At 35.9% G+C, this 19270-nt stretch overlaps 1 protein-coding gene across 3 annotated transcripts in view; it reads left to right on the top strand.

Moving 5' to 3' along the window:
• The window catches only part of RB1CC1 (RB1 inducible coiled-coil 1), a 101898-nt gene that overhangs the window by 74100 nt on the left and 8528 nt on the right, over positions 1-19270 (top strand). For all 3 annotated transcript variants that reach the window (XM_046010459.1, XM_046010460.1, XM_046010461.1), the window contains exons 17-20: positions 1023-1131; positions 1229-1469; positions 9842-9896; positions 10898-10945. In XM_046010459.1, the coding sequence (XP_045866415.1) occupies positions 1023-1131; positions 1229-1469; positions 9842-9896; positions 10898-10945 (453 nt within the window). The remainder of the gene's footprint in view (positions 1-1022; positions 1132-1228; positions 1470-9841; positions 9897-10897; positions 10946-19270) is intronic.

Consider the following 19270-nt stretch of genomic DNA (forward strand, 5'->3'; position numbering starts at 1 on the left):
CTGGGTGGCTCAATTGGTTGAGCCGCTGCCTTCGGCTCAGATCATGAACCTGGACTTCCAGGATTGAGTCCCGCATCGGGCTCCCGGCTCCATGGGGAGTCTGCTTCTCCCTCTGACCTTTTCCTCTCTCATGTTCTCTCTCACTCATTCTCAAATAAATAAATAAAATATTTTTTTAAAATAAATAAAAATAAATAATAAAAATGCCGTATTAAGTCGTCTCCCAGTTTTTAGCATTATTGGCATTATGCATTGATTGAAAGATCATAGATTATTAAATTTGGAATTGGAAATGCTGGGCAGATGGGAAGAGTCAATTTAGATCATTTACCATTCAGCTATTGCTTTTAAGTTTAAGGAAGATCTTAATGCAGATCTTATAAATGAAATTGTTAACAATTCAGTTATCTTTATAAAAGAAACTGTGGTTAGAATTGCCAGATGGGCTTATGCGATCTTTGTAGGCACTTTGATATACATGAGTTTCACAGTAGGAAAGTTTTTAAAAAAAATTAAAGGAGTAACAGATCCGGTTATTACTACCTACATGTGCAGTGGCTATTGCAAATGTCCAGAAAGGAGAAGAAGATGGGATAAAGTCATCTCTATAAAATACTACTGTGGTAATCCAGACTTAGCTGTAAGACAAAAGGAAGATTCCAGAAGCAGAAAGATTATTAAAAAGTAAAGTGGATAACAGCACTTGTTTTCTTTCTTCCCAATTTTAAAATCATCTGCTAACGCTTTTCCTTTGACAATAGATATGTAGATAATAATGAAAAAATCAAATTCATTTTTAAGGTATTAAATTGGAGCATATCTTAATATGGAACCTCATGACAAGCCAGTGACATTGTTTTTACCACAGTAGGACATTCTTATCAAAAATTAACATCATTTGTGAATTGCACTTTATCTTTTCCACATACAAATGCACCATGCAAAAATATTTGCTAGTTTCTTTAGCCCTAGCTGCTGTGTACATGCAGGTAATTTAAGTAGTTGTCATTCTCTTGTTCCAGACCAATTTTAACACTGTTTTAACAAGAGAGAAAATGAAAAAAGAAAACATAATCAGTGATCTTAGTGATAAGTTGAAAAGTACAATGCAACAGCAAGAGCGAGATAAAGGTTAGTAATATTTCACAATATATTTTTAGTTTATTTTTAAAATTAAAAAATCACATGAAATGTTTTATAATGTTATTTCAACTTGGGGGGCCTTCAGATTTGATAGAGTCACTATCTGAAGATCGAGCTCGTTTGCTTGAGGAAAAGAAAAAACTTGAAGAAGAAGTCAGTAAGCTGCGAAGTAGCAGTTTTGTTCCTTCAGCATATGTAGCTGCAGCCCCAGAACTTTATGGAGCTTGTGCACCTGAACTCCCAGGTGAAACAGAGAGATCAGCCATGGAAACACAAGATGAAGGAAAAGTTGATTCAGCAATGGAGACAAGCATGATGTCTGTACAGTAAGTACATATGTTTTCAACTGCCTTAAGTAATACATGCTTTTACAGCACTAGTGCACTTCTCTAAGCTGAAAGCACTCAAGATAGGAAATATGTGTAGCACTACTGGTTGCCCACAGCCCATATATCTGAAAGTTGTGCCATTCAAATTCGTTTAAGCTGTAGATGTGAGAAATAATCTTAATACTGCTGATTGTGTGTATATGAATCATACTTTTTATGTGCACCAGACTTTTCATAGGCCTCCAAGATAATGATCATTGCAGTAGTGTCAGACTATTTTTATTTATAGAACTGTTTAAATTTTGAGGCCCATTAACTTGAGGAAAAGGCATTACTATAGTAATAAATATATTTATTTTGATGAGTGTGTATTGGGTGGGAGAAGGCAGAGGAGTTTTTTAAAAAGTAAAAAAGCAGCTTTCCATTTGGTTTAAAAAAAAGGTAGTAGAAACTGGTTAACTTGAGTCTTGGAAAGATATAAGGCTTTAAGACTGTATGTGAAAAATAGAGCAAATGAACTAATTCAAAAAGGCAAGGCACAAACCTCTAAAGAACCCATGGTAATTAGAAAATGTAAATGACAGAAATAAGTCAAAATATATGGAAAGTTAACTGACCTAATGACAAAAACCTCAGGAAAAAAAGAAAAAAAGGATCCAGTTCTACATATGAGAAGCACCTAAAAAAAAATAAGGGGAAAAATATATAATCTATTCAAAGCAATACTTTTTATAAATATGAAGTTTTCATATTTAGAGGGCACAATTTTACCATAAGCAATTCATTGTTAACTTGTAGATGTTTGAAAATGTAACTTCGATCACTTGTATATGAATGAAAAATGGATTAAAACTAGAATGAGAGGGGCGCCTAGGTGGCTTAGAGGGTTGAGCTTCTGCCTTAGCTCGGGTCATGATCTCAGAGTCCTGGGATCGAGTCCCACATCGGGCTCTCTGTTCAGTGGGGAGCCCGCTTTTCCCTCTCTCTGCCTACTTGTGATCTCTGTCTGTTGATAAATAAAATCTTAAAAAAGAAAACCAAAACTAGAATGAGAACTTTTCAGAGCCATATTAACAGTAGAGCTTCCCCTCAGGGCACAGTGAAGTAAAAAATAAAACAATAGAGAAACAGTCAAGAAAATTCACTACATACGAGGTCACAAAGGAAGTCTCAAAGGTCTAAATATTGATACAGTTCCAGCCACTAAACATAAGTGATTGAAAATCAGTAACAAACATAGAAGTTTATACATTTCGAAATCTGAATACCTGTATATTCAGCATAGGTATTGATAAGAAAATGGAAATTTAGTTATTTAAATCTAAACAAAAGTATCAAAAAATGAGAGATACTAAGAAGGCGATAACACTGGAAGAATTACATGATCTCAGGTGTATGTATTAGAAAATGAAATTGATAAAAGTATATGAGACATGATAAATAAAATATCAAGCAAAAAGTAGGTACAAGTAAATATGTGGAATGAATAGAACCATAACTGCAGGTATGGTTTTAAAAATTATACAGAATAAGATAAAGGTTTGTTAATACAAGTGTAAAAAGTCCACAAGACAATTCCAGCATTTCAAATAAAATGGAGTATTAAGATGATCATCATGACTCAGTGGAGTATTTCAGGAATGCAATAATTAAAAACTTAGTAAACTATGAATAGAAGTGAGCTTTGTTAGTTTGAAGGAGTATACATGAGACATAGCAAACATATTCAATGTTGAAGCATTTAGAAGCATTTTCCATAATTTTAGGAAGAATGCCAGAATGCCAGCTGTTACCAACACCCTTCTGCAAGACAATAAACAATAAAAATTGGCAAGTAAAGTCTTAACTGTCATGATATCATGGTAATATCCTTTTCAAACCACATAGACCTAACAGACTATTAAAAGTAATAAGACTGCATCAGAGTGTGTGTCTTAAATATATCAAAATAGAGCAGTTTGCATCTCTTTACCAGCAAAAGCTGATCTGAATATGTGTGTGTGTGTATGTGTGTGTATGAGATCCCAATGAAAATATAAGGAAATAATTTGTTAGTAATGAATGTAACGAAAAATATGCAAGACCCTTGTGGAGAAAGCTGTAGAACTATATTAAAGGTACTTAAAGGCTTGATAGTTAAAGATGATGAAAGTATCGTGTTATAAAGATACTGTTTTTTCATCAGATTTATTCAGTTATTTATACCCATTTAAAATTTCTGCAGGATAAGTAGGTAAAATTTGATGTTGGATGTTAAAATTCATATAGAAAAATAAATGTGCAAAAAAGAAGTTGATAACTTTCGAAAATATCAGCAAGTAAGAATTTATCCTGCTGGATGTTAAGATGCAGTCTTAATCTATATAGATGATAATTCTATATATTGTTGATAAAGTCACAGGTAAATAGCTTAGTAGATTTGGTTGTCTTGAGTAAACCCATGGATGTATGGAAATTAATGGCATTTTAAATGAGTATGGAAGAAGATGTGAGACATTGGAGTAATAACTGGTTACTTTTTGGTGGAGGGTAACCTGTATTTTATGTTATATACCAAAAAATACTACAGATGTATTAAAGACTGAAGATTTTTTTAACATAGTAGCATTTCTTAAAGTAGACTGCTTTGAATGTGGAGTAGGGAAGCATGAGGAAAAGACTAGTAAGTGTTACATTAAAATTTCTCTCTTCCTTTCTCTTATACACACACACAGAAATTTTTTAATTTGATGGATATATCTGGTTTCTTGGTTGTGGTGGTGGTATCATGGTGTATGCATATGTCTAGACCCATCAAGATGTGTATATGAAATGTATGTGCAGATTTTTGCTTATCAATTATTAGACCTCAGTGAAACTTAAGAAAAAGAAAGAAAATTGAAGCTAGGGATAATAATGCCAACTTGGTCCTTTTCTAATTGGCTTGTTAAATATGCTGGGTTTCTACTTATTTCAGCCAACTTTAGGAGTTTCCCTTTAATTTTCTGTTTGTGTTTCTAAAGTTATTTAGACTTTCTAAAGTCTAAATAACTTTAAATGCTTATTTCAGAAAAATTAAAAATGATAGTTTAACAGTCATTCTTTTCAGGTTCCTTCTCTAAATAAGCAGTATCAGAACTAGCCTTAAACTCCTTAGGAATTAAAATCTTAGAACCCTTCCAAGTCCTACTGAATGAGAAACTCCACATCGAATTCAGTTCTATAACTTAAAATATCTCATAACTGTAGATTCAGATATTCTCAGCAAAATACTAATAGTCCAAATCCAACAATACATAAAGGGGATTCTCACTGGGTTTATCCCCGGAATGCAATATTGGCTGAATATTTAAAAATTAGTTTATATAATATGCCCTATCAGTATCAATAAAGAGATACTTTATTTAAACACTCAGTAAAGCAAGAATTGAAGAGAACTTCCTTAACTTAATAAAAAGCATATAAGAAAACCCACAAGTAAGATCGTACTCAGTGATGAAAGAATGAATGCTTTTCCCCTAAAAATTAAGAAGAAAAAGATCCATTCTTCTATAAAGGGCACTCAGGCAAGGAAAAGAAATTATAGGCATCCATTCCATATTGGAAAGGAAAAAATAAAACTATCTTTATTTGTATCTATAACATATTCTTGTTATTGACAATCCCAAGAATTTCACTAAAAGTCTAAATACTTAATAAGTTTAACAAAAGAAGTTCAAGACTTATACACTGAAGATTATAAAATATTGTTGAACAAAATTGGAGACCTAAAAAAAAAAAATCCCATGTTCATTGATTAGAAGACTTAATCTTGGAGCACCTAGCTGGCTCAGTTGGTAGAGCGTACTACTCTTGATCTTGGGGTTGTAAGTTCAAGCCCTACACTGGGCATAGAGATTACTTAAAAATGAAATCTTAAAAGCGGGGGTGGGGGGGGGACTTCATCTTGTAGAGGTAGCAGTACTCTTGTGACATGCAGATTCAGCACAATATTTGCTATTGAAGTATGCCTTTTTTGCAGAAGTGGACAGTGGGTCCTAAAATTCATATGGAAATGCAGTGAACTCAAAATAACCAAAACCATATGCAAAGAAAAAGAATGAAGTTGGAAGTGGACACATCCTTATTACAAAAATTAATACAAAGCTAGGGCAATCAAGATAGTGGTGGTAGCCTCATCTATATCTGTGTGAATGTATATGTTTATAAATCATTGAAATAGAATTGAGAGCCCAGAAATAAGCCCTTATAGTCAGTTGAACCCTTGCATTATGGTCACAGCTACCAATACAACAATTCAATGGAGAAATAATAGTCTTTTTAAAAAATGGTGCTGGGACAGTTGGATATCCATATGAAAAGAGTGAAATTGGATCTTTTATTTACTTTACAAGACAGATTAACAAAGTGGATCATGGACTTAAATGTAAAAGCTAAAATTATGAGTCTTTGTGACCTTATGTTAGGCAAAGCTTCTTCCTACAAGAATTAACATTTAGAAGATAGAATTTCTGCCTCAGTCAGGTTGCTTAAAATGTAATCTGTGAATTACACATGCAAAAGAATTTAAAACATTAAATTATAATACTACATTACCACTAATACCAGACCTACAAAGAACCATAAGAGATTACAACTATTCCCAACAAATTGGACAGTCTAGAAGACGTGGATACGTTCCTAGAAACATACAACCAAACAAGACTGAATCATGAAGAAAGAGAAGATCTCAACAGACCAGTTAATAGTTAAGGAGATTGAATCTTTAATCAAAACCTCCCAGAAAAGAAAAGTCCAGGACCAGATGGCTTCTCTGGTGAAATCTGTCAAACATTTTTTTGAAGAAGAACTAATACCAAACTTCCTGAAACTCTTATAAAACATGGAAGAGGAAAGAACGCCATTGAACTCATTATATGTAGCCAGCATTACCCTGATACCAAAACCTGACAAGGGAAGGACAAGAAAAATCCAGAGCAATATTCCTAATGAATAGGAGCAGAAATCCTCAGCAAAATATTACTAAACTGAATTCAACAGTACATTACAAGGAGCATACAGGGTGCCTGGGTGACTCAGTCAGTTAAGCGTCTGCCTTCATCTCAGGTCATGATCCCAGGGTCTCAGGATGGAGTCCCTCATCGGGCTCCCTGCTCAGCTGGGAGTCTGCTTCTCCCTCTGCCCTTCATCCCACTCATGATCTCTCTTACTTGCTCTCTCTCTCAAATAAATAAATAAAATAATAAAAAATAAAAGCATCCATCGTGATCAAGTGGGATTTATTCCAGGGATACAAGGGTAGCTCAGTATCTGCAAATCAGTGTGATAAATACATTAACAAAACAAAGGATGACAATCATTTAGTCATTGGAATATATGAAAGAATAAAAGCATTTGACAAAATTTCCAGTGTCCCTTCATGATAAAAACTCTTAACAAAGTTAGGTGTATAGAGTGAATGTATCTCAGCATAATAAAGGCCATATATGAGAAACCTACATCATATGAAAAATTCACTTACTAGTGCAAAACTGGAAGTTTTAAGATCAAGAATAAGACAAAGATGCCCACTCTCACCATTGGAAGTCATAGCCAGAGCAATTAGGCAAGAAAAGAAAATTTTAAAAACCCCGAACAGGCAAGGAAGAATGAAATTTTCTTTTTGCAGATGATACGACATATGTAGAAAACCCTAAAGACCACCAAAAACTGTTAGAACTAATCATAAATTCAGTAAAGTTGCAGGAATGAACTCACTAGTGTTTTTATATGCTAACAGTGAACTAACAGATTTGAGGAAACAGTCCCATTTATAATTGCATCAAAAAGAATAAAATACCTAGGAATAAATTTAACCAAGGAGGTGAAAGATTTGTACATTGAAAAGTATAACAAATTGGTGAAATTGAAGAAGACACAAAAATAAATGGAAAGGTATCCTGTGTTCTTAGATTGCAAGATTAACACTGTTTAAAATGTCTATTAACCAAAGCAGTATGCAGATTTCATGCAATCCCTATCAAAATTCCAGTGGCATTTCTCACAGAAATAGAAAAATGCAATTCTGAAATTCATGTGAAACTACAAAACACCGAGTAGTCTAAGCGATCTTGAGTAAGAGGAACAAAGCTGGAGACCTCACACTTCCTGATTTCAAACTGCCTTAAAATGCTATGGTAATCAGACAGGTGGCATAAACACGTGGCTCAGTGGAACAGAATGGAGACCCCAGAAATAAATCCCCACATATTAGGCAACTAAAATTTGACAAGGTAGCCAAGAAAACTAATGGGGAAAGGACAAAGTCTTCAATAAATTGTGCTAGGCGGGGTGCCTGGGTGGCTCAGTGGGTTAAGCCTCTGCCTTCCGCTCAGGTCATGATCTCATGGTCCTGGGATAGAGTCCCGCATCAGGCTCTCTGCTCGGCAGGGAGCCTGCTTCCTGCTCTCTCTCTCTCTCTCTCTCTCTCTGCCTGCCTCTCTGCCTGCTTGTGATATCTGTCTGTCAAATAAATAATAAAATCTTAAAAAAAAAAATTAAAAAAATAATAATAAATTGTGCTGGGAAAACTGGTTAGCCACATACAAAAGAATGAAATTAGATCCCTGTGTTAACATCATACACAAAAATCACCTCAAAATGGATTAAATACTTGAACATAACCTGAAACTGTAAAATTCATGGAAGAAAATATAGGAGGTGAGCTCCTTGACACTGGCCTTGGCATTGATTTTTGGCTTTTTCACTGGAAGCAAAGGCAACAAAGATAAATAGGTGGGACCACATCAAATTAAAAAGCTTGTATACATCAACAAAATGAAAAGTCCAGCCATGGGTGGGAATAGATATTTGCAAATCATATATCTGATAAATTATCAATGTCTGAAATACGTAATGAATTCACAAAACTCAATAGCAGAGAAACAAACCAGTTAAAAAGTGGGCAAAAAACATGTTTTTTCAAAGATAAGTTACTTCATATCTATCAGGATGTCTCTTATTACAATCAATAGATAACAAATGCTGGCAAGGATGTGGAGAAGAAGGAGCCCTCATGTACCATTTGTGAGAATGTAAACTGGCACAGCCACTATAGAAAACATTATGGAGGTTCCTCAAGAAATTAAATGTAGAACCACAATATGATCTAGCAGTCTCATCTTGGGTTATATACATGCACAGGAAATGAAGCCATTGTCTCAAAGAGATTCTTGTACTCCCATGTTCATTGCAACATTATTCACAGTAGCCAACATACGGAAGCATCCTAAGTATTCCTTGATAGAGGAATAGATAAAATGGTGAATAAAATATATATAATAATGGATTATTATTCAGCCATAAGAAAGAAGGAAGTCCTGCCCTTTGCAACAGTGTGGGTGAAACTGAAGGCCATTATGCTCAGGGAAATAAGCCAGGCAGAGAAAGACAAATACTACATAGTATCCCTCATATGAAGAACCTTTAACTAATAAATCAGACTGATAGAGTAGAAAAGTAGTTGCCAGGAGGTGGAGGAAAAGGTACAAACTTTCAGTTACAAATAAGACCTGAGGATATGTAGATATAGATATAGATATGGATACATACATATACACACACACACACATACATACAGTAAGTGAAACACTATCGTATATTTGAAATGTGATAGCAGAGTAGAATTTCATTGTTCTCCCTGCCTTGCAAAAAAGGTAAGTGATGGAGGTGTTAGTTAACTCAGTGGAGGATCTGCTTTCACAATCATATTTTATACTTTGAATGTCTCACAATTTTATTTCCCAATAATAGTAGAAATAAAAATACAAGCCCACACCCTATTACCTTTTTTTCTTTTCTAATTTTTGAGTATTTTAGTGTGATGGGCAGATTCACACATGGCACATTTATAGCCATTTAGTAATACTTCTGATATTTGGTTTATTTTTTATAAAATAAAACTTTTTACAAATTTTATATTATATTAAGTTTTTATTTTACAAGTTCTGTAGCTTACTCAAGGATGTGTAGCATTTTGTTTTGTTTCTAGTTTTAATGGTGAAGCTACCCAGGAAGTACCACTTGATTGGTAACATAGATTAACCCCACAAATAGGAAGAAGAGTGGGGGGGAGGGACACTTAAAATTTAGAAGACCTTATCTCTAGAAAAATGCATGTACAAAGTTTTGCTTATAATTTCAAACAGTTTATAGACCTAAATTCAAGACCTGGTACAAAGAATATATGCCATTGAAAAATAGGCTGCTTTTGAAAATTTAGTGCAGACCTTTAAAATTTTAAATGCTCTGTGTTAATCGTTAAAGTTAGTGTAAAATTTCCAAATCTTATTGGAAAATGTAAAGTTCAGAATTTTAAACAACTTACACTAAAATAAATCATTCTCTTTTAGAGAAAATATTCATATGCTATCTGAAGAAAAACAGAGAATAATGCTGTTAGAACGAGTAAGTAAATTGCTTTCTTGAAATACAATGTTTGCTATGTTCACTCCGGAGATGCAGTTACATAAACCTTGTATTGAAAACATACACAGTTGTGTTTATAAATTAATCTTGTTTTTAATGGTAACTTTAATGGTTAACGTTTTGAGAAATCCTGTCATTCTTTTTTTTATCCCAACTGGCTAAATGTTTGGCAGTAGTATTTCAGTCCTTTCATTTTCATTTCTTCCCAATAATTGAAGTCTCTCTCAGTAAGAAAGATTGGTGTTCTTTATAAAATGAATATATGGAATAATGGTTTTATTCGGTAACAGTTCAAAATGCACAGAACATTATAATTATGAACTTAATATATTTCAAAAGCAAGGTAGATATTTTCTAGAATTGGGCAAAAATAGAATATGAATAACGAAGAAGAAAAGGGATTTTTAAGAGATTAATTGAACAAGAAAAAAATTGGCAGTAGTGGTTTCCGCCTAGTTGTACTACCAGGTTATATGTAATTTTGATTCAAAGTTAACATATCTTTGTTCATAGACCACTTTTCATTCCTTAAGCTTTTGAGATTTTCTACATTTTTTTTATTAAAGGGTTGTGTGATCACCTTTGTCAGAATCAGGGGTGTGTGTGTTACAACTACAGAATCCTTCTCTTTGGCCATACCTATTCCTATCGCTGTCTCATATCTATTCCCTACAGAGTCTTTGGGGATAGATCTCAGCTACTTACTGCATATTTATAAGTGTCACAAGTAATTCTAATGCATGTTAAATTCTGAGAACTCTAGGCCTAGGTAAATGTACCTAAAATTATTCTAACTCTTTCTTAAGCCTGTAAATAATTAAAACAGTTGGAAAAGACCCATAAAAAAGAATATCCTCACTATTTTTTCATAGTATATCAGAACATTAATGTGAAGATTCAGGAAATTTTGACAATTACTAAGTTTCAATTTGAGAAGGTATAGGGGATTAAGCCACAGGGGTCTTTTTTTTCTCCTGCAGACATTACAGTTGAAAGAAGAAGAAAACAAGCGGTTAAATCAAAGACTGGTAAGTTATTTTTCTTGCCAAATAGATATTAACATTTCAAAATGTTTTGCATTATCTTTCACTATAAATATCATCAGAGATATGTATGGCTTGATTAATTTACTTCTGGTAGTTTCATTGGGCCATGTGGGTCATTAATGAATTGATTCTCAGAGTGATGACCTTGTTTCAGAGTTACTATCTGTGGCCATAGAACTGACCAAGTGGACTACCTTACTAATATAATGTTAAAATCAATCAATAAAATCAAGGCAGTTTTCTGATTAAAAGCTGTGATCACTTAGGATTCCATAATTATGTGTATTTATAACAGGAAGTTAGGATTCTTAAGTCCCTAACAAAGTTAGAGGTACTCTTCATAGGCCTTTTGAAAATTAACATGTTCACACGGAAGTGTGAATAATTAATACATTGTATCCCTTCCTCTTTTTTTCTTTTTTTTCTCTTTTTTTAATTTAACTTAAGCTGTTTGACCTTGACACCTTGCATGAGAGACTATATGGTCTTGAATTAATCTTGGCTCTGCTGTCACCTACAAACTTAACCAGTTACTTGAACAGTTATACAGTTGATCTTACATTTTTAATAAAGGAATTACTTCATTTTTCAAGTTCTAATAATTGTAATTTACAACAAAATAGGAATAATCTAAGGGCTGTGTTCAATACTTTTGAAAAGTTTTAAGGTACTGATTAGAATTGAGCTTTTTAAAAATTGTGTCTTACACAACTATCATATGATCTCCCTGATATGAGGACGTGGAGATGCAACATGGGGGGTTGGGGGGTAGGAGAAGAATAAATGAAAGGAGATGGGATTGGGAGGGAGACAAACCATAAATGACTCTTAATCTCACAAAACAAACTGGGGGTTGCTGGGGGGAGGTGGGGTTGGGAGAGGGGGAGGGGGTATATGGACATTGGGAAGGGTATGTGCTATGGTGAGTGCTGTGAGGTGTGTAAACCTGGCGATTCACAGACCTGTACTCCTGGGTATAAAAATACATTATATGTTTATAAAAAAATAAATAAAATGATACTATTGCACCTAAAAAAAAAAAAAAGTTCATGGTTACAAATATCCAGTAAAAAAAAAAAAAAAAAAAAAAAAATTGTGTCTTATAGGGAATCATCTGCTTTCTTTCATATGCCTTTCTTCCCCAACTCAAACAGTGTAAATCACATCTTAATTCTACAGTCATTGGTCATATAGTCAGTTAGTCTGTAGTCATTCTAGTCAATTATTAATTTATCACTGAGATAATCTTAAGGCTATTTGCTATTTTTTGTAAGTAGAGCAAACTGTTGTTCACAAAGACTAAGAAGAATTGCCTATCCCAGACATCATTTAATATGCTGTTTTATGCAGTATTTCCAGTAGAATATAAGCTGTGTCTGGCAAGGATTATAATCAATTTTCTGTGTTCTTAGCACCTAGACTAGTAGCTGGTACATAGTTGATACTTGGGAAGTGTTTATGAATGAAAGATTTTTGCCCTTCAGATCCAAAGAGTACCCCACTCCCACTCAAAGAGGTAACTCAGTGTAAAGCATACTTTCATATCAGTTTACAGCTGTTTTCACACAGTGTTTTCTTAAATCTAAGCCCTCGTTTATTTTATAATAAATATATGAGAAACTTAAAATCAAAATAAAATTGAATATGGTCTGGAAAATGGACAATCAAACTTGTCTTCACTGGCAGCATATAGACCATTTGGATGATTCTGATAATAAGTTACTACACTTTTAGGCCTTTCTATTTACAATTTCTTATTCGTTTTATTTTGTTTCCAAATGCTAATGAGACCCTGCATCGTTCCAGATAATGTTCAGAGGGCAATGGAAGAAATTCTGAGCATCAGAATTAGATTTATTAAACAAAGAGAAATTTATTTATCTGTCCTTGATTTGTACAACTGTGTGATGGACCCACTCTGCTTGGGAAATATAGGCATCATTGCCATCCTTTCAGGCCCCAAGACCATGGGACACATGTCCTATGTATCATGTGATGGTATAAATAATGAGGTAAAGCCTGTTTGAAGAGCAAGCAGTCCCAGCTGAGCTACGGCAACACTGCATCAGCTAGCATGTCCCATTCCATTGTGCTCATCAGGAGAGGAAATGGAGGACAGTCACACTTCACATTATTTAGCCCTTGCTGGGAATAGTGGGTTTTTAAACTGAAGTTCTCAGAAGTTCTGTTGGTGGTAAGTGAGGGACTTTACCAACTCTCAGGACTTTTTTCCCCACCCCCATTTTAACCACAGGAGTATTATATTTGTTTTTCCTAGTTAGATATTGGACCTTTGAATAAGATTTTGCTAAAGAGTTTTTTGGTTTGTTCTTTTACCAAAATGAAAGATTTGAAACTGATGTGTTATAATTGACAAATGCTTCTCCAAAACTTGTCAGTCTCTATTCTGTGATATTTTTAATATTAACTGTGTAATTATAAATAAACTACAATTCTATATTTAAAGTTTTTAATGCAGCCAAATTTGATTAAGAAAATACCATATGTAAAAATTTAATATGTAAAAAAGGGAATTTGTCCACTGAAAGTCATTGTTGAAGGAAAGCAATTACATTAGTGAACATCATATTTGGACTCTTAAAAGCTGGGACACAGGGGAGGAGTCAAGATGGCAGAGAAGTAGCAGGCTGAGACTACATCAGGTAGCAGGAGATCAGCTCAATAGCTTATCTAAACATTGCAAACACCTACAAATCCAACGGAAGATCAAAGAGAAGAAGAACAGCAATTCTAGAAACAGAAATCAACCACTTTCTGAAAGGTAGGACTGGCGGAGAAGTGAATCTAAAACGACGGGAAGATAGACCGCGGGGGAGGGGCCGGCTCCCAGCAAGCGGCGGAGCAACGGAGCACAAAATCAGGACTTTTAAAAGTCTGTTCCACTGAGGGACATTGCTCCAGGGGCTAAACCGGGGTGAAGCCCACGCGGGGCCAGCAGAAGGATCGGGGGTGTCGGAGTGTCGCAGAGCTCACAGGTATTAGAACGGAGAAGCCGGCTACAGAGACAGAGCCGAGGACTGAACTCTCAGCTCGGGGTTACCTTGAACTAGTCGCGGGCTGGGTGAGCTCGGAGCGCAGCTAGAGGCTGGGGATATGGGAGTGATTGGGTGCTGTCCTCTGGGGACTCACTGAGGAGTGGGGCCCCGGGCTCTTGGCTCCTCCGGGCTGGAGACTAGGAGGCCGCCATTTTCATTCCCGTCCTCTGGAACTCTACGGAAAGTGTTCAGGGAACAGAAGCTCCCAAAAGCAAACCCGAGCGGATTACTTAGTCCGGCCCCCAGTAAGGGCGGTGCAATCCCGCCTCGGGCAAAGACACTTGAGAGTCACTACAACAGGCCCCTGCCCCTTAAGATCAACAAAATATCCAGCCAGGAAGAAGTTCATCTATCAAGGAAAGCAGGTTCAATTCCTAAGACAGCAGCGGAATTCCAGAGGAGGAGAAAGCAAAGCACGGAACTCATGGCTTTCTCCCCATGATTCTTTAGTCTTGCGGTTAATTCAATTTTTTTTTCTTCTTTTTTCAATTTTTTTTTCTTTCCTTTTTCTTCTTCTACTAAATTTTTTAAAACTTTTACCCTTCTTTAACGTTTTCGGACTAGTTTATCTAAATAGATTTTTTACTTTTTCTTTCTTTTTTATATTTTTTCCTTATTTGTTTTATTTTTTAATTTTTTTTTCTTTTTTCTTTCTTTTTTCTTTTTCCTGAATCTCTTTTTATCCCCTTTCTCCCCCCCCCAAATTTGGGGTCTCTTCTGATTTGGACACAGCGCATTTTCCTGGGGTCTTTGCCACCCTTTTAGTATTTTATTTGATCCTTCATATCCTCTTATCTGGACAAAATGACAAGGCAGAAAAAATCACCACAAACAAAAGAACAAGAGGCGGTACCGAAGGCTAGGGACCTAATCAACACAGACATTGGTAATATGTCAAATCAAGAGTTCAGAATGAAGATTCTGAACGTTTTAGCTGGGCTCGAAAAAGGCATGGAAGATATTATAGAAACCCTCTCGGGAGATGTAAAAGCCCTTTCTGGAGAAATTAAAGAACTAAAATCTAACCAAGTTGAAATAAAAAAAGCTATTAATGAGGTGCAATCACAAATGGAGGCTCTCACTGCTAGGATCAATGAGGCAGAAGAAAGAATTAGTGATCTAGAAGACCAAATGACAGAGAATAAAGAAGCCGAGCAAAAGAGGGACAAACAGCTACTGGACCACGACGGGAGAATTTGAGAGATAAGTGACACCATAAGACGAAACAACATTAGAATAATTGGGATTCCAGAAGAAGAAGAAAGAGAGAGGGGAGCAGAAGGTCTTTTGGAGAGAATTATTGGAGAGAATTTCCCTAATATGGCAAAGGGAACAAGCATCAAAATCCAGGAGATGCAGAGAACCCCCCTCAAAGTCAACAAGAATAGGTCCACACCCCGTCACCTAATAGTAAAATTTACAATTCTTAGTGACAAAGCGGAAATCCTGAAAGCAGCCTGGGAAAAGAAGTCTATAACATACAATGGTAAAAATATTAGATTGACAGCAGACTTATCCACAGAGACCTGGCAGGCCAGAAAGCTGGCATGATATATTCAGAGCACTAAATGAGAAAAACATGCAGCCAAGAATACTCTATCCAGCTAGGCTATCATTGAAAATAGAAGGAGAGATAAAAAGCTTCCAGGACAAACAAAAACTGAAAGAATTTGCAAACACCAAACCAGCTCTACAGGAAATATTGAAAGGGGTCCTCTAAGCAAAGAGAGAGCCTAAAAGTAGTAGATCAGAAAGGTGCAGAGACAATATACAGTAACAGTCACCTTACAGGCTAATAATGGCACTAAATTCATTTCTCTCAATAGTTACGCTGAATGTTCATGGGTTAAATGCCCCAATCAAAAGACACAGGGTATCAGAATGGAGAAAAAAACAAAACCCATCAGTATGTTGCCTACAAGAAACTCATTTTAGACGCGAAGACACCTCCAGATTTAAAGTGAGGGGGTGGAAAACAATTTACCATGCTAATGGGCATCAGAAGAAAGCTGGGGTGGCAATCCTTATATCAGATCAATTCGATTTTAAGCCAAAGACTATAATAAGAGATGAGGAAGGACACTATATCCTACTCAAAGGGTCTGTCCAACAAGAAGATCTAACCATTTTAAATATCTATGCCCCTAACATGGGAGCAGCCAACTATATCAACCAATTAATAACAAAATCAAAGAAACACATCAATAATAATACAGTAATAGTAGGGGACTTGAACACTCCCCTCATTGAAATGGACAGATCATCCAAGCAAAAGATCAAAAGGAAATAAAGGCCTTAAATGACACACTGGACCAGATGGACATCACAGATATATTCAGAACATTTCATCCCAAAGCAACAGAATACACATTCTTCTCTAGTGCACATGGAACGTTCTCCAGAATAGGTCACATCCTGGGTCACAAATCAGGTCTCAACCGGTATCATAAGATTAGGATCATTCCCTGCATATTTTCAGACCACAGTGCTCTGAAGCTAGAACTCAATCTCAAGAGGAAAGCTGGAAAGAACCCAAATACATGGAGACTAAACAGCATCCTTCTAAAGAATGAATGGGTCAACCAGGAAATTAAAGAAGAATTGAAAAAATTCATGGAAACAAATGATAATGAAAACACAACGGTTCAAACTCTGTGGGACACAGCATAGGCAGTCCTGAGAGGAAAATATATAGCGGTACAAGCCTTTCGCAAGAAACAAGAAAGGTCTGAAGTACACAACCTAACCCTACACCTAAAGGAGCTGGAGAACGAGAAAGAAACCCTAAACCCATCAGGAGAAGAGAAATAATAAAGATCAGAGCAGAAATCAATGAAATAGAAACCAAAAAAACAATAGAAAAAAATCAATGAAACTAGGAGCTGGTTCTTTGAAAGAATCAGTACGATTGATAAACCCCTGGCCTGAGTCATCAAAAAGAAAAGAGAAAGGACCCAAATAAATAAAATCATGAATGAAAGAGGAGAGATCACAACTAACACCAAAGAAATACAGACAATTATAAGAACATACTATGAGCATTTCTACGCCAACAAATTTGACAATCTGGAAGAAGTGGATGCATTCCTAGAGACATATAAACTACCACAACTGAACCAGGAAGAAATAGAAAACCTGAACAGGCCCATAACCAGTAAGGAGATTGAAACAGTCATCAAAAACCTCCAGACAAACGCCCAGGGCCAGACGGCTTCCCAGGGGAATTCTACCAAACATTTAAAGAAGAACTAATTCCTATTCTCCTGAAACTGTTCCACAAAATAGAAATGGAAGGAAAACTTCCAAACTCATTTTATGAGGCCAGCATCACCCTGATCCCAAAACCAGACAAGGATCCCACCAAAAAAGAGAACTACAGACCAATATCCTTGATGAACACAGATGCAAAAATTCTCACCAAAATACTAGCCAATAGGATTCAACAGTACATTAAAAGGATTATTCACCACGATCAAGTGGGATTTATTCCAGGGCTGTAGGGTTGGTTCAACATCCGCAAATCAATCAGTGTGATAGAACACATTAATAAAAGAAAGAACAAGAACCATATGATACTCTCAATAGATGCTGAAAAAGCATTTGACAAAGTCCAGCATCCCTTCCTGATCAAAACTCTTCAAAGGGTAGGGATAGAGGGCACATACCTCAATACTATCAAAGCCATCTATGAAAAACCCACCGCAAATATCATTCTCAATCGAGAAAAACTGAAAGCTTTTCCGTTAAGGTCAGGAACACGGCAGGGATGTCCATTATCACCACTGCTATTCAACATAGTACTAGAAGTCCTAACCTCAGCAATCAGACAACAAAAAGAAATTAAAGGCATCCAAATCGGCAAAGAAGAAGTCAAACTATCACTCTTCACAGATGATATGATACTATATGTGGAAAACCCAAAAGACTCCACTCGAAAACTGCTAGAACTTGTACAGGAATTCAGTAAAGTGTCGGGATATAAGATCAATGCACAGCAATCAGTTGCATTTCTGTACACCAACAACAAGACAGAAGAAAGAGAAAATAAGGCGTCAATCCGATTTACAATTGCACCCAAAACTATAAGATACCTAGGAATAAACCTAACCAAAGAGGCTAAGAATCTATACGCAGAAAACTATAAAGTACTCATGAAAGAAATTGAGGAAGACACAAAGAAATGGAAAAATGTTCCAAGCTCCTGGATTGGAAGAATAAATATTGTGAAAATGTCTGTGCTACCTAAAGCAATCTACACATTTAATGCAATCCCTATCAAAATCCCATCCATTTTTTTCAAAGAAATGGAACAAATAATCCTAAAATTTATATGGAACTAGAAAAGACCTGAAATAGCCAAAGGAATATTGAAAAAGAAAGCCAAAGTTGGTGGCATCACAATTCCGGACTTCAAGCTCTAATACAAAGCTGTCGTCATCAAGACAGCATGGTACTGGCACAAAAACAGACACATAGATCAATGGAACAGAATAGAGAGCCCAGAAATAGACCCTCAACTCTATGGTCAACTAATCTTCGACAAAGCAGGAAAGAATGTCCAATGGGAAAAAGACAGCCTCTTCAGTAAATGGTGCTGGGAAAATTGGACAGCCACATGCAGAAAAATGAAATTGGACCATTTCCTTACACCACACACGAAAATAGACTCCAAATGGATGAAGGACCTCAATGTGAGAAAGGAATCCATCAAAATCCTTGAGGAGAACGCAGGCAGCACCCTCTTCGACCTCAGCCACAGCAACATCTTCCTAGGAACATCGGCAAAGGCAAGGGAAGCAAGGGCAAAAATGAACTATTGGGATTTCATTAAGATCAAAAGCTTTTGCACAGCAAAGGAAACAGTTAACAAAACCAAAACACAACTGACAGAATGGGAGAAGATATTTGCAAACGACATATCAAATAAAGGGCTAGTATCCAAAATTTATAAGGAACTTAGCAAACTCAACACCCAAAGAACAAACAATCCAATCAAGAAATGGGCAGAGGACATGAACAGACATTTCTGCAAAGAAGACATCCAGATGGCCAACAGACACATGAAAATGTGCTCCACGTCACTAGGTATCAGGGAAATACAAATCAAAACCACAATGAGATATCACCTCACACCAGTCAGAATGGCTAAAATTAACAAGTCAGGAAATGAGAGATGCTGGCGAGGATGCGGAGAAAGGGGAACCCTCCTCCACTGTTGGTGGGAATGCAAGCTGGTGCAACCACTCTGGAA

The sequence above is a fragment of the Meles meles genome, chromosome 1 (genome assembly GCF_922984935.1).
Source record: "Meles meles chromosome 1, mMelMel3.1 paternal haplotype, whole genome shotgun sequence".
NCBI classification, from domain to species: domain Eukaryota; kingdom Metazoa; phylum Chordata; class Mammalia; order Carnivora; family Mustelidae; genus Meles; species Meles meles.